At 44.2% G+C, this 12,500-nt stretch overlaps 1 protein-coding gene across 4 annotated transcripts in view; it reads left to right on the forward strand.

Moving 5' to 3' along the window:
- Nucleotides 1–12,500, forward strand: part of osbp2b (oxysterol binding protein 2b) — a 45,770-nt gene that overhangs the window by 21,410 nt on the left and 11,860 nt on the right. For 3 of the 4 annotated variants that reach the window (XM_047150011.2, XM_017451401.3, XM_047150012.2), the window contains one exon: nucleotides 8,164–8,414. In XM_047150011.2, coding sequence (XP_047005967.1) covers nucleotides 8,164–8,414 — 251 coding nt within the window. Of the gene's footprint in view, nucleotides 1–5,008; nucleotides 5,656–8,163; nucleotides 8,415–12,500 lie in introns of those variants that run through there. The other variant, XM_053674658.1, reaches the window with a different exon arrangement.

Raw genomic sequence — 12,500 nt, forward strand, 5'->3', positions numbered from 1 at the left:
TTAATCACATGCTCATTATTAACTAAGTATTAATTACTCATTCACTAATCATTAATAATATCCACCCTTTAAATTCCACAAAAACTACTTCAAAGTTTTCACTTTGTATAGAGAGTGTGTGTGTGTGTGTGTGTGTGTGTGTGTGTGTTAACCCCGCCTGAACTTTTGTGACTGGACATGATTAGCGTGTAATGTGTTTTAATTGTGTGTCCGGCCTTTCATACGAGCAAATCTGTCACACACACACACACACACACTCTGTTTCTTCTGGGAGTGTTCTTGAGGACAGCTGTGTTTTCTTGCCTGCAGTTAGTGTGTGTGTGTGTGTGTGTGTGTGTGTGTGAGGATGAAGGTTGTAGTGAAGGACATGCAGCTCAGTAGCAGCTGTACATGTATATTTTTTACATGTCTATAGTAGGGATGTCACGAGAACCGATACTCCGGTACCAGCATTCTTAAAAGGTGACGCTACTTGTTTTTCTGCAGTAGCGTGGATACCGTTGTTAATGAAGGTTCGAGGTTGCAATTCTTCCTAAACTGCAAATATGCGCAAGTGTTTTAGTCGGTACACAAGTGGTGAAGAGGAAGAACAACAACTACAAGCACACGGGAAAAACTACAGAAGATGGCGACGGGTTTAGCTCCGCCCCGACCCGTTGTGAGGAAAGGTGGTAAGAGATACTGGAAATATATGGAAATACTTCACATTCGAGGCGGATGACAACAAACATATAACTGATGCTCTGAAGCCGGTGTGTAACCGATGCTATCGTTCATTTCAAACAAAGCGAGGAAACACCTGGAATTTGGCGAAGCGCCTGAAAGACGGTCCTGTATTATATTTGTTTGAGGCAGCTGCATTGTGGCATGAAACCAGCTAACGCTCTGCTCCATGTAATGTTAGCGATAGCCTGTTAGTTGTTAGAGACGCTAACGCATCGCAGTGTTAGAAACCACGTCCGAATGTTCCACCGTGCGTCTCCATTCAGCCCGCGTCCTGTCAGCTAAATGTAGCCTCATGTCACTCATAATTATTCACATGTTCATGCTTTCAATACATCTTTCTGTCCTGACACCAGATCCGTGAATTTAAACTAATGCTTGCATTCAGAGTATAAGGGGTGTGTGTGTGTGTGTGTGTGTGTGTGTCGGGCACTTTCAGTACCATTTTTTTCGTTTATTTAAAATAAAATCCCCAAACTGAGTGTTACAAATATAATTTTTTAATTAAAAAAATCATAAACTGGCTGAGAGCAGCCGAGGAGATGTGGAAACTTTATACTTAATATTTAAAATTGTGAAGTAATTAAAAACATTGTTGTTATTTATTTATTTATCTATATATTTATTTATCTTGCTTATTTATGTACTTCTCTATTTATTTATATATTTTAAAACTGATTTGTTGGTTTGTTTATTTATTTATCTGTTTATTTATTTGTTTCTTGTTTGTGTGTCTATGTTTATTTATTTATTAAGTTGTATATTTATCTCTGCGTTTATTTACTTGTCTATTTATATTTATTTATTTATTTTGTGACTTATTTGTCTTTTTACTTGTTTATGTATTGGCCAGTGGTTTGTTTGTCTGACACTGGAGACTCCTTACATACATGTTTTGTAATAACTGGTTTATTTTACTACGTTTATGTGGAGCGTCCGTAATGTTTACAGTGAGCTGTTACCATAGAAACGATACGGTGCTAGAATGAATACGCACGAATAAAAAGCTTCTGACCAATCGGAGCGGAGTATTCCACAGTGCCGGTGTTGAGCTCGAGGTCGTGCGCTGAGGTGAGTGTGAGGAGATCCCTCGTGATCAGCGCCGCACTGAGAGGTCATGTGATCATGATGATGATGAGGATGATGATGTTATTCTGGTGACTGTCCTTGGTGCTCGTTGTGCCTCTGAGTGTGGTGCTGAATCTAAAACGAGGCCGGTTCTGCGGGTTCTTTTACAGATCCACTCATCTCTCCTCGTATCATTCTAGAGAGAGGAAGGAAGGAAATAATAATAATAATAATAATAATAATAATAATAATAATAATAGGAAGGAAAGAAAGAAGACCGGCAGAAAGAAAGAGAAAGGAGGGATGGATGAAAGACAGGAAGGACAAAAGACGAAAGAAAGAAAGAAGTCAGATGTAAATTTTTGGGGGAATGTATAAATGTGTATTTGTCTGTAAGTCAAGGTTTAGTTATAAGATTATAATCTAATTATATATAACATTATATAGAATTGATCTAGAATTTTTTCGGTGTTCGTTTGGAATATTGAGAGTATTGAGTTGTGAATCTGTATGGCGAGTGTATCGTTACAGCCCGAGTATCCAGTCATAAATAATTAGCTGTCTGGACTGATTGTTATTAGTTGTCTAGCTGTGCGGTGAAACGAGTAAAGAACGAGCCAATGTTTGAAGCTTTACTTTTTGAAATGAGTGCTTGGCCCCCTGTGATCGCTGCAGGCAGGTGTGTTTGGTTTATTACAAGGACACGTGTTTTATACGCTTCCTTTAAGTGCACCGGAGGGCCACATCTGTCTGACACACCACACTGAGACAGCTGTGTGTGTGTGTGTGTGTGTGTGTGTGTGTGTGTGTGTGTGTGTGTGTGTGTGTGTTCATCTCCCCGCTGGGCCCTACAGCGTGCTGCCCAATTACTGCATAGCATTACATTCTCTCCCTCAAGTCTTTCTGTTTGTGTGTGTTTGTAACAGCTGTTTACACACACACACACACACACACACACACACACACACACACACATGGGCGGGCGTTACCTAGGAGGGGACGGATGAGTCATACACCCATTCCTGCAGAGAGAGAGAGAGAGAGAGAGAGAGAGAGAGAGAGAGATTGTCTTCCTCTCATTCCTCTGTGCTGCTATAAATATCAGCTGCTGCCGGTGGGCGCCATCGCTGCCGCCGTTATCATCACATCACCGTGAGTGTGTTTCAGCTCATTCATAGCAGTGTGTGTGTGTGTGTGTGTGTGTGTGTGTGTGTGTGTGTGTGTGTGTATGTGAGAGAGAGAGAGAGAGGGAGAGAGAGAGAGATGGAGTCTGTTCTCTTTCATTGCTGTTAGTATTATTTTGGTGTTTTGGGGGAAATTTATGCTTTTTATGCAGCATGGTGTCTCACACACACACACACACACACACACACACACACACACACACACACAATGATCAGGTTATCTGCTCCTCCTTGTTTGTTCTGTTCAGTGTGTGGGGTTTGTGTTTTAGCTGTTGTGTGTTAGATTTGTTTGACCTAGTTAAACAGCTGTGTTGAGAACTCTGTGTGTGTGTGTGTGTGTGTGTGTGTGTGTGTGTGTGTCTGCTCTTTTATAAAAGTTTATGATTTACTTCTTACACAAGTGTGCACTGATAATCAGCCCGCGATTACCAGCGCATTTACAAAGAGAGAGAGAGAGAGAGAGAGAGAGTAGAATAGATAGAGACAGGATAGGAGAGAGAGACAGTAGGACAGAGAGAGACAGGAAAGTAGAGAGACAGAAGGGGGTAGAGAGACAGGATGAGAGAGAGACAGCGGGGGGAGAGAGAGAGACAGCAGGGGGAGAGAGAGAGACAGGATGAGAGAGAGACAGCGGGGGGAGAGAGAGAGACAGCAGGGGGAGAGAGAGAGACAGGATGAGAGAGAGACAGCGGGGGGAGAGAGAGAGACAGCAGGGGGAGAGAGAGAGACAGGATGAGAGAGAGACAGCAGGGGGAGAGAGGGAGACAGAAGGGGGGAGAGAGACAGGATGAGAGAGAGACAGCGGGGGGAGAGAGAGACAGCGGGGGGAGAGAGAGACAGCGGGGGGAGAGAGAGACAGCAGGGGGAGAGAGAGAGACAGGATGAGAGAGAGACAGCGGGGGGAGAGAGAGACAGCAGGGGGAGAGAGGGAGACAGAAGGGGGGAGAGAGAGACAATAGGATAGATATGTTACTTAAATTGGTGTATAACTGTAGTAAGTTAGTGGACAGTATATAATATAATATTATATATATATATATATATATATATATATATATATATATATATATATATACAGTTGAGGTCATAAGTTTACACCCCCCTTGCAGAATTGGCAAAATGTTAATAATTAAAAATAATAAGTGGAATCATAAAAATTGTTGTTGTTGTTGTTGTTGTTTATTCCTGCCCTGAAGAAGCTGTTTCACATGACAGATGTTTACATGTAATCCAGAAGACACAATAATGACTGAATTTACACAAATGAACCAGTTGAAAAGTTTACACGCGCTGGATTATGAACCCCGTGTGTCGTTACCTGGACGATCCGCGACACGATGTGTTTGTGTTGTGTGAGAGTTCTTCACCAGTCCCGTGTTTGTCCTGAGAAGTTAAACCCCCCGCTGTTCTTCAGAAAAATCCTCCACATTCTTTATTTCAGCCCTTTCCAACAGCGGCTATATGATGTTCAGATCCGTCTTCTCACACCGAGGACGACCGAGGGACTCGTACACGACTATTACACAGGATGCAAACATTCACTCATGCTCAAGAAGGCGACACCATACATTAAGATCCAGGGGGGTGTAAACTTTTGAACAGGAAGATCATTGTAAATTGTTATTTTGTTTAAAGATGATATTGTTTGTGTTTAGTACCGCCCTTCAGAAACTGCATAATATATTTACATGTTTCCCAGAAGACAAAAATAATAACAATTTACAAATTTGAGCAGATAATAAATATAAACTGAGTTTTTTTTATCTGACTTTAGTTAATAAGGCGGTGTCTGTAATGCTCTGGTGTGTGTGTGTGTGTGTGTGTGTGTGTGTGTGTGTGTGTGTGTGTTGCAGCGCACAAGTGGCCGAGATTAAAGTTCACGTCTGACTCTTTTCCTACTTTCCCTCTTCTCCTCTCACTGTGTCAGAGTTCACGTGTGTGTGTGTCAGCAGTCACGTTTATTCATTGAATCATCACTACACACACACACACACACACACACACACACACACACACACAGTGTTAAATCTGCGTCACGAGGAAGTTAATGTGGTGTTGAGTCTGCTGACTGATCCTTTTTCTTTCTGCTGAGGGACAGACTCTCAGATCATTCTCTGACCCTGCAGTTGCCAAATCCTCTCTGTATCCTCCACTTGTCCACTCGGGGGTTGCCATGTCCTCACACACTACATAAGACTGCAGAATACTTCTTGCTGACTGACTAATCAACATCTCCTAACCAGCTCCTCAGCTGTTACAGTGGAAACGGTAACGTATCGGAACACACACCGTTACTGTCAGAAAACTAACCAACGATTAACCGCACGCCACATGTACAGCGTTCTGCTAGAACCCCCGTGTGCGGTGTGTGTTCCTGCTCCAGCTCGGGGTTCTGTACTGATGGTGTCAGTAGGTCCGAGCAGAACGTCAACAGGAATAAGCTCGTTATGAATGAGTACTGAGTTCTGAATCAAGGCTGAAGTTAATGAAGGATTGGGATTGTGGGAGTTTGTGAGGTCTGAGGAGAAGGTTACGCTCTCACTCCTGACCCAGTGATGAAGGTTGCTCAACTGTTTTAATGTCCCTGAAGGACCATTTCAGATCGTCTGCCTCTTGTCCTCCATTCCAACAGTTTCCAAGCTCAACTTTAAAGGATGACGTCATATGGAGTTCGGAAGAGGTGTGCATGTGTGAGAGAGAGAGAGAGAGAGAGAGTGTGTGTGTGTGCATGTGTGTGAGAGAGAGAGAGTGTGTGTGTGTGTGTGCATGTGTGTGAGAGAGAGAGAGTGAGTGTGTGTGTGTGTGAGAGAGAGAGGGAATGTGTGAGAGAGAGAGAGAGAGAGAGTGTGTGTGTGTGTGAGAGAGAGAGAGAGAGTGTGTGTGTGTGTGTGTGTATTGTGTGTTGGTGTGTGGTAGTGTATGTTGGTGTGGTAGTGTGTGTGTTGGTGTGTGGTAGTGTGTGGTAGTGTGTGTGTTGGTGTGTGTTAGTGTGTGGTAGTGTGTGTTGGTGTGTGGTAGTGTGTGTTGGTGTGTGGTAGTGTGTGTGGTAGTGTGTGTTGGTGTGTGGTAGTGTGTGTTGGTGTGTGGTAGTGTGTGTTGGTGTGTGGTAGTGTGTGTTGGTGTGTGTTGGTGTGTGGTAGTGTGTGTTGGTGTGTGTTGGTGTGTGGTAGTGTATGTTGGTGTGTGGTAGTGTATGTTGGTGTGTGGTAGTGTGTGGTAGTGTGTGTTGGTGTGTGGTAGTGTGTGTTGGTGTGTGTTGGTGTGTGGTAGTGTGTGTGTTGGTGTGTGGTAGTGTGTGTGTTGGTGTGTGGTAGTGTATGTTGGTGTGTGGTAGTGTGTGTGTTGGTGTGTGTTGGTGTGTGGTAGTGTATGTTGGTGTGTGGTAGTGTGTGGTAGTGTGTGTTGGTGTGTGGTAGTGTGTGTTGGTGTGTGGTAGTGTGTGTTGGTGTGTGTTGGTGTGTGTTGGTGTGTGGTAGTGTGTGTTGGTGTGTGGTAGTGTATGTAGAGCATGTTAGTGTGTACGTTGGGGGTGTTTGTTGGGTGTGTGTCGTGGGTGTGTGTTGGGGGTGTTTGTCGGGGGGGGTGTCGGGGGTGTTTGTTGGGTGTGTGTCGGGGGTGTTTGTCGGTGGGGGTGTGTCGGAGGTGTGTCGGGGGTGTGTCGGGGGTGTTTGTCGGTGGGGGTGTGTCGGAGGTGTGTCGGGGGTGTGTCGGGGGTGTTTGTCGGGGGGGTGTCGGGGGGGTGTCGGGGGTGTGTCGGGGGGGGGGGGGGGTTGGGGGTGTGTCGGGGGGGTGTCGGGGGTGTTTGTCGGTGGGGGGGTGTCGGGGGGGTGTCGGGGGTGTTTGTCGGTGGGGGGGTGTCGGGGGTGTTTGTCGGTGGGGGTGTGTCGGGGGTGTGTCGGGGGGGTGTCGGAGGTGTGTCGGGGGTGTTTGTCGGTGGGGGGGTGTCGGGGGTGTTTGTCGGTGGGGGGGTGTCGGGGGTGTGTCGGGGGGGTGTCGGGGGGGTGTCGGGGGGGTGTCGGGGGGGTGTCGGGTGTTTGGAGCTTTAAATGATTCTACTGGTGTTTTCTTTGCCTCTTGATCTTGCAGCAGCTGAAGCCCTGCAGTTTCTCTATAAATAGATCTGCATTAGGTTTAGCTGGACAAGAATCAGATCTCAGTGCCGTTTATTCTGATCCGGAAACCCTGTGTGTGTGTGTGTGTGTGTGTGTGTGTGTGTGTGTGTGCGAGAGACAGAGAGAGAGATTTAATTAGTTTATTGGAAGGATGTGTGTGTGTGATCTTGGTACTGATTCTCCTCTGTATGTCTGAGAAAAGTGGGCTTGTTAGTCTTTGAGATGTGTGTGTGTGTGTGTGTGTGTGTGTGTGTGTGTGTGTGTGTGTGTCGCTGTCTGTCTGTAACCGGGGCTTTGATTAGCGAGAGCTCTGCGTCTCTGCTCGTTAGTGCACACCGCAGGTCGTGGGGTCACTGAGATGACCGAGATGGAGAGAGAGAGAAACTCTCAGACTTTCACACTTCATTTCTGGGTTTATAATTCCAAAAAAGAGCGTGTGTGTGTGTGTGTGTGTGTGTGTGTGTGTGTGTGATAGCTTGTTTAATAAAAGGCAACTTCACGAAAAAATGAATAGTTTTTGTTCTTCTGCTTCTGAATGCAGCACACAGACATGGCGGAGAACACGAGTTCTACCTGATGAAGATTGAATGTTCTCTCGAGGTTGTGGACCTATAGACTGGTTCTCACCGACCATACTGCTGCTCTTGAATGGTTCTGGGTTTATTAGCTGATCAGACTGGTTCTAGTTGGTCGTGGGGGTGGGGGGGGGGGGGCTCTAGTTGGTTCTAGATAATAATCATTAGGCTGATAGGAGGTCAGACTGGGTCTGGCTCATCATGCTAATTAGTCAGGATGGTTCTAGCTGGTCATCTAGGTTCTATTCGGTGAGAGCTAGCGTAGGAGGTGGATAAACACAAACAGTGATTGTTTTTTTTAGAGCAGAAACAGTTTGTGGTTCTAATGTAAATAAATTTAATGTAAATAATGAAAAATAAAGTCTCAGAAATCCTCAGGAGTCGGGGTGCAGCGGTTTAGTGTAACGTCGACGCCACACCCCTGATCCACACACTTGCTGTGTGTAAATTTCCTAATTATCTCTGTGTGTGTGTGTGTGTGTGTGTGTGTGTGTTCTGCAGATGACTCTGGGGAAGAGGAGCCCACGTCACGCTCGGACCGCAGTGAACTGCAGGGGGCGCTGAAGACTTTGGCGAGTAAGCTGGACGATCTGTGTACGTGTAACGATCTGATAGCGAAGCACGGCGCGGCGCTGCAGCGTTCTCTCAGCGAGCTCGAGGCTCTGCGCGTCCCCGTCGAGGGCAGCGAGAAGATCAAGGCCGTGAACGAGAGAGCCACTCTGTTCCGCATCACCTCCAATGCTATGATCAATGTGAGTGTACTGCGCCGGGTACTAGAACCACAGTAGGGTTCTCTCTAGGGTTCTCTCTAGGCGATATCACCGATCCGGTATTTACAAGTCTGAATGTGTTCCGTCCGTAAAGGAACAGCTTGAACAACATGAAATAAGGGAATGCTGTAGATGTATAGACCTGAACCGTGTGTGTGTGTGTGTGTGTGTGTGTGTGTGTGTGTGTGTGTGTTCAGTAGTTTATTGCTCATTGTGGTGTTTCAGCGGGATCAGTCAGCGTAGTGATGAATGCACTGAGAGATTTTAGTGGACGTGGCGTTTATCTTCCTCTCGGCTGATCGATGCGGCGGAGGTTCTGTTTAACGGTTCCTAATCAGAACTCTCCTACACGCAGCGCTGGAACTTTTACATTTATACATTCTTTCGGTCTTTTTCCCTTTTTTTCTTTTTCTTTTCGGAGTCTTTTATTTCACCCTTTATTTCTCTTGTATAACGTGTCTACTGCGACTCGTAACTTTACGGACTCGTCAGACTCCCTCGGGTAATTATAACTTCAATGTTGAAATAGATAAATAAGTGAACCCTTTAATGCACGACGACGCCATACGGAAACAAGTCCTTTATCTCCAGTGTTTCAGTAGGTGATAACACAAACATGCTACTTGCCTGTGAAACAGGGAAAAGACCGCGTTAACTTCAACATAACGAAGTAAACATGTCACATGACCAGGAATGCGCCGTTCGCACTTCCTGTTCTGCAGTCACATGGCGTGGTGAAGGTCGTCACAGAAATCTCAAAGTATCATTAATGTTTCAATAATTAGGCAAAAAAAGGGGGGAAATGAGTAAAAATGGAGACACCCCCCCCCCCCCCCCCCATTATCTGACATAAGTGAACATTCATATTTTTTTTTCGGCAACAACGTGTGATTTTTTACATTCAAAGTAAGAAAAACTTCATTTCAGACATTTTGCACCGTTTTTTTTTTTTAAAGTTATGTTTCAAGAGAAAGAATTAAGAATTGAAAAGAAAGAATGAAAGGGATGCTTTACCCGAAACGTTGGATCTAATATGTGTTTATAATAGGATTATAAGAGCGAGCACATCCGTACACTTTTTACACTTTTACGTTCTTACTGTAACTTTGACATGTTCACTAGGTGCAAAAAAAACCTCTGCAACTTTTTCCAGTCTGGAAAACGCAGCAATTGGAATCGTGATCCTACATTTTGTGTTATTCTTTCACCAACTAATCGCCCCCCATCTCCCCCCCAATTAAAAGACGAATATACAGGGGGAAAAAAGAAATGGCGAGATTTTGGTGGGCTGGAAACGCTTCTGGATGTAGTGTGGGAGTCAGCAGGTCCGGTTTCGGCGCCGTCTGCCATTTTCCCAACCCGAGTGTGACATCACAAACAAAATGGCTGCCGCAAATGTTCGATTTTTAACTCGTATCGGACATGTAGTGACTGGAGTAAGCGTCCTGATTAACACGTGGTCAGATGGACAGTGTTAACACACACACACACACACACTCACTCTCACACACACACACACACTCTCTCACACACACTCTCACACACACACACACACACACACACACAGATAGACGTTAAGTAATTTCCCGTGTGCTGTGAAGTCACAAGCAGTGTGTGTGTGTGTGTGTGTGTGTGTGTGTGTGTGTGTGTGTTCAGATTCTCAGCAGTAAAATGTGGAAGCGGCTCCTGAGCAGGATTTTTGTCTTCACAGCAGCTTTCACACACACAGACACACACACACACACACACACTCTTATATACGGCACTTTACATCAGCTCAGGTCATACACAGAGGTCCGGGTGAGTGTGTGTGTGTGTGTGTGTGTGTGTTTCTGTCTCAATATCTGCTTCCTTATTATTTAAATATTTTACTTGTATTAATGTCTCTAACAAATAGTGATAGATATAAAGTACTGAGACAATGTCTGCTGTACACTGTGTATATTAGTGTGCGTGTGTGTGTGTGTGTGTGTGTGTGTGTGTGTGTGTGTGTAATGTCTGTATACATGTTAGATGTGTATATTTGTGTTACTGTATGATTTTGTCTAGTGAAGAAGTTTACACATGCTGCAGGATTAGCGGTCAGAACACAGATCATCAGAACATCACCATGTGATCAGGAAGTAGAGACTCAGACAGGAAGTGGCAGACGCAAAGCTGATTTACTCAGGAGTCATAAAGTTATAGAGCACCGATTCATAAATAGACCTGACTCACATTCAGTTACCGGAGAAAGAAAGAAAGAAAAAGACTTGAAAGAGCGAAAGATTATATGAGGAAAGAAAACCGAGAGATGGTTATAGAAAGAAAAAGAAAAAACGGAAAGAACGAGTGAAGAAGGATGGTGAGAGAAATAGAAAAAAAGAAAGTAGTAAGGAAATGAAAAATAAAATCAAAAGAATAATGAAAGAACGAGTCAGTGAGAAATAGAAAGGAAAGGAAAGAGTGAAAAAGAATGAGATGAGAAAAAAGAGAAAGCAGAAAAGAAAAAGAAAAAAACAAATGAACATTAAAAAGAAAGTAAAATGACAGTGTAAGAAAAAAGAAAGAAAATGTGTGCAGCAGAGAAAAGAATGTAAAAAATAAAGAGAGAAGAAAAAGATAAAATGAGAAAATAAGAAAAAGAAAGGCATGTATTTCTCTGTAATCTATAGTAACCTCTGTGTGTGTGTGTGTGTGTGTGTGTGTGTGTGTGTGTGTCCTTTCGCTTCTGCTTTGGTGTGACTCACTGCAGTGTTTAGTCATATCTGAATCATCAACAAGTAAAAACAGTGTGTACATCAGAGAAACAGCTTCACTCTCTGGACCTTCATCAGTGCTGTAAAGTGTCAAAAGATCTCAGTGTCATAGTCTCATAAAGCACTGTAAAGTGTCAGTGCTGTAAACTGTCAGTGCTGTAAAGTGTCAGTGCTGTAAAGTGTCAGTGTTGTAAAGTGTCAGTGTGTCAGTGCTGTAAACTGTCAGTGCTGTAAACTGTCAGTGCTGTAAAGTGTCAGTGCTGTAAAGTGTCAGTGTGTCAGTGCTGTAAACTGTCAGTGCTGTAAAGTGTCAGTGCTGTAAAGTGTCAGTGTGTCAGTGCTGTAAAGTGTCAGTGCTGTAAAGTGTCAGTGCTGTAAAGTGTCAGTGCTGTAAAGTGTCAGTGTGTCAGTGTTGTAAAGTGTCAGTGTGTCAGTGCTGTAAAGTGTCAGTGCTGTAAAGTGTCAGTGCTGTAAAGTGTCAATGTGTCAGTGCTGTAAAGTGTCAGTGCTGTAAAGTGTCAGTGTGTCAGTGTTGTAAAGTGTCAGTGTGTCAGTGCTGTAAAGTGTCAGTGCTGTGAAGTGTCAGTGCTGTAAAGTGTCAGTGTGTCAGTGTTGTAAAGTGTCAGTGTGTCAGTGCTGTAAACTGTCAGTGCTGTAAACTGTCAGTGCTGTAAAGTGTCAGTGCTGTAAAGTGTCAGTGCTGTAAAGTGTCAGTGTGTCAGTGCTGTAAACTGTCAGTGCTGTAAAGTGTCAGTGCTGTAAAGTGTCAGTGCTGTAAAGTGTCAGTGTGTCAGTGTTGTAAAGTGTCAGTGTGTCAGTGCTGTAAAGTGTCAGTGCTGTAAAGTGTCAGTGCTGTAAAGTGTCAGTGTGTCAGTGTTGTAAAGTGTCAGTGTGTCAGTGCTGTGAAGTGTCAGTGCTGTGAAGTGTCAGTGCTGTAAAGTGTCAGTGTGTCAGTGTTGTAAAGTGTCAGTGTGTCAGTGTTGTAAAGTGTCAGTGTGTCAGTGCTGTAAAGTGTCAGTGCTGTAAAGTGTCAGTGCTGTAAAGTGTCAGTGTGTCAGTGCTGTAAAGTGTCAGTGCTGTGAAGTGTCAGTGCTGTAAAGTGTCAGTGTGTCAGTGCTGTAAAGTGTCAGTGTTGTAAAGTGTCAGTGTGTCAGTGCTGTAAAGTGTCAGTGTGTCAGTGCTGTAAAGTGTCAGTGTGTCAGTGTTGTAAAGTGTCAGTGTTGTAAGGTGCTTTAAAGTGTGAGTGTCAGTGTTGTAAAATGTCAGTGTTGTAAGGCACTGTAAAGTGTCAGTATTGCAAAGCACTATAAAGTGTCCGTGTCAAAGCGTT

Source organism: Ictalurus punctatus, chromosome 22 (assembly GCF_001660625.3).
Source record: "Ictalurus punctatus breed USDA103 chromosome 22, Coco_2.0, whole genome shotgun sequence".
NCBI classification, from domain to species: Eukaryota; Metazoa; Chordata; class Actinopteri; order Siluriformes; family Ictaluridae; genus Ictalurus; species Ictalurus punctatus.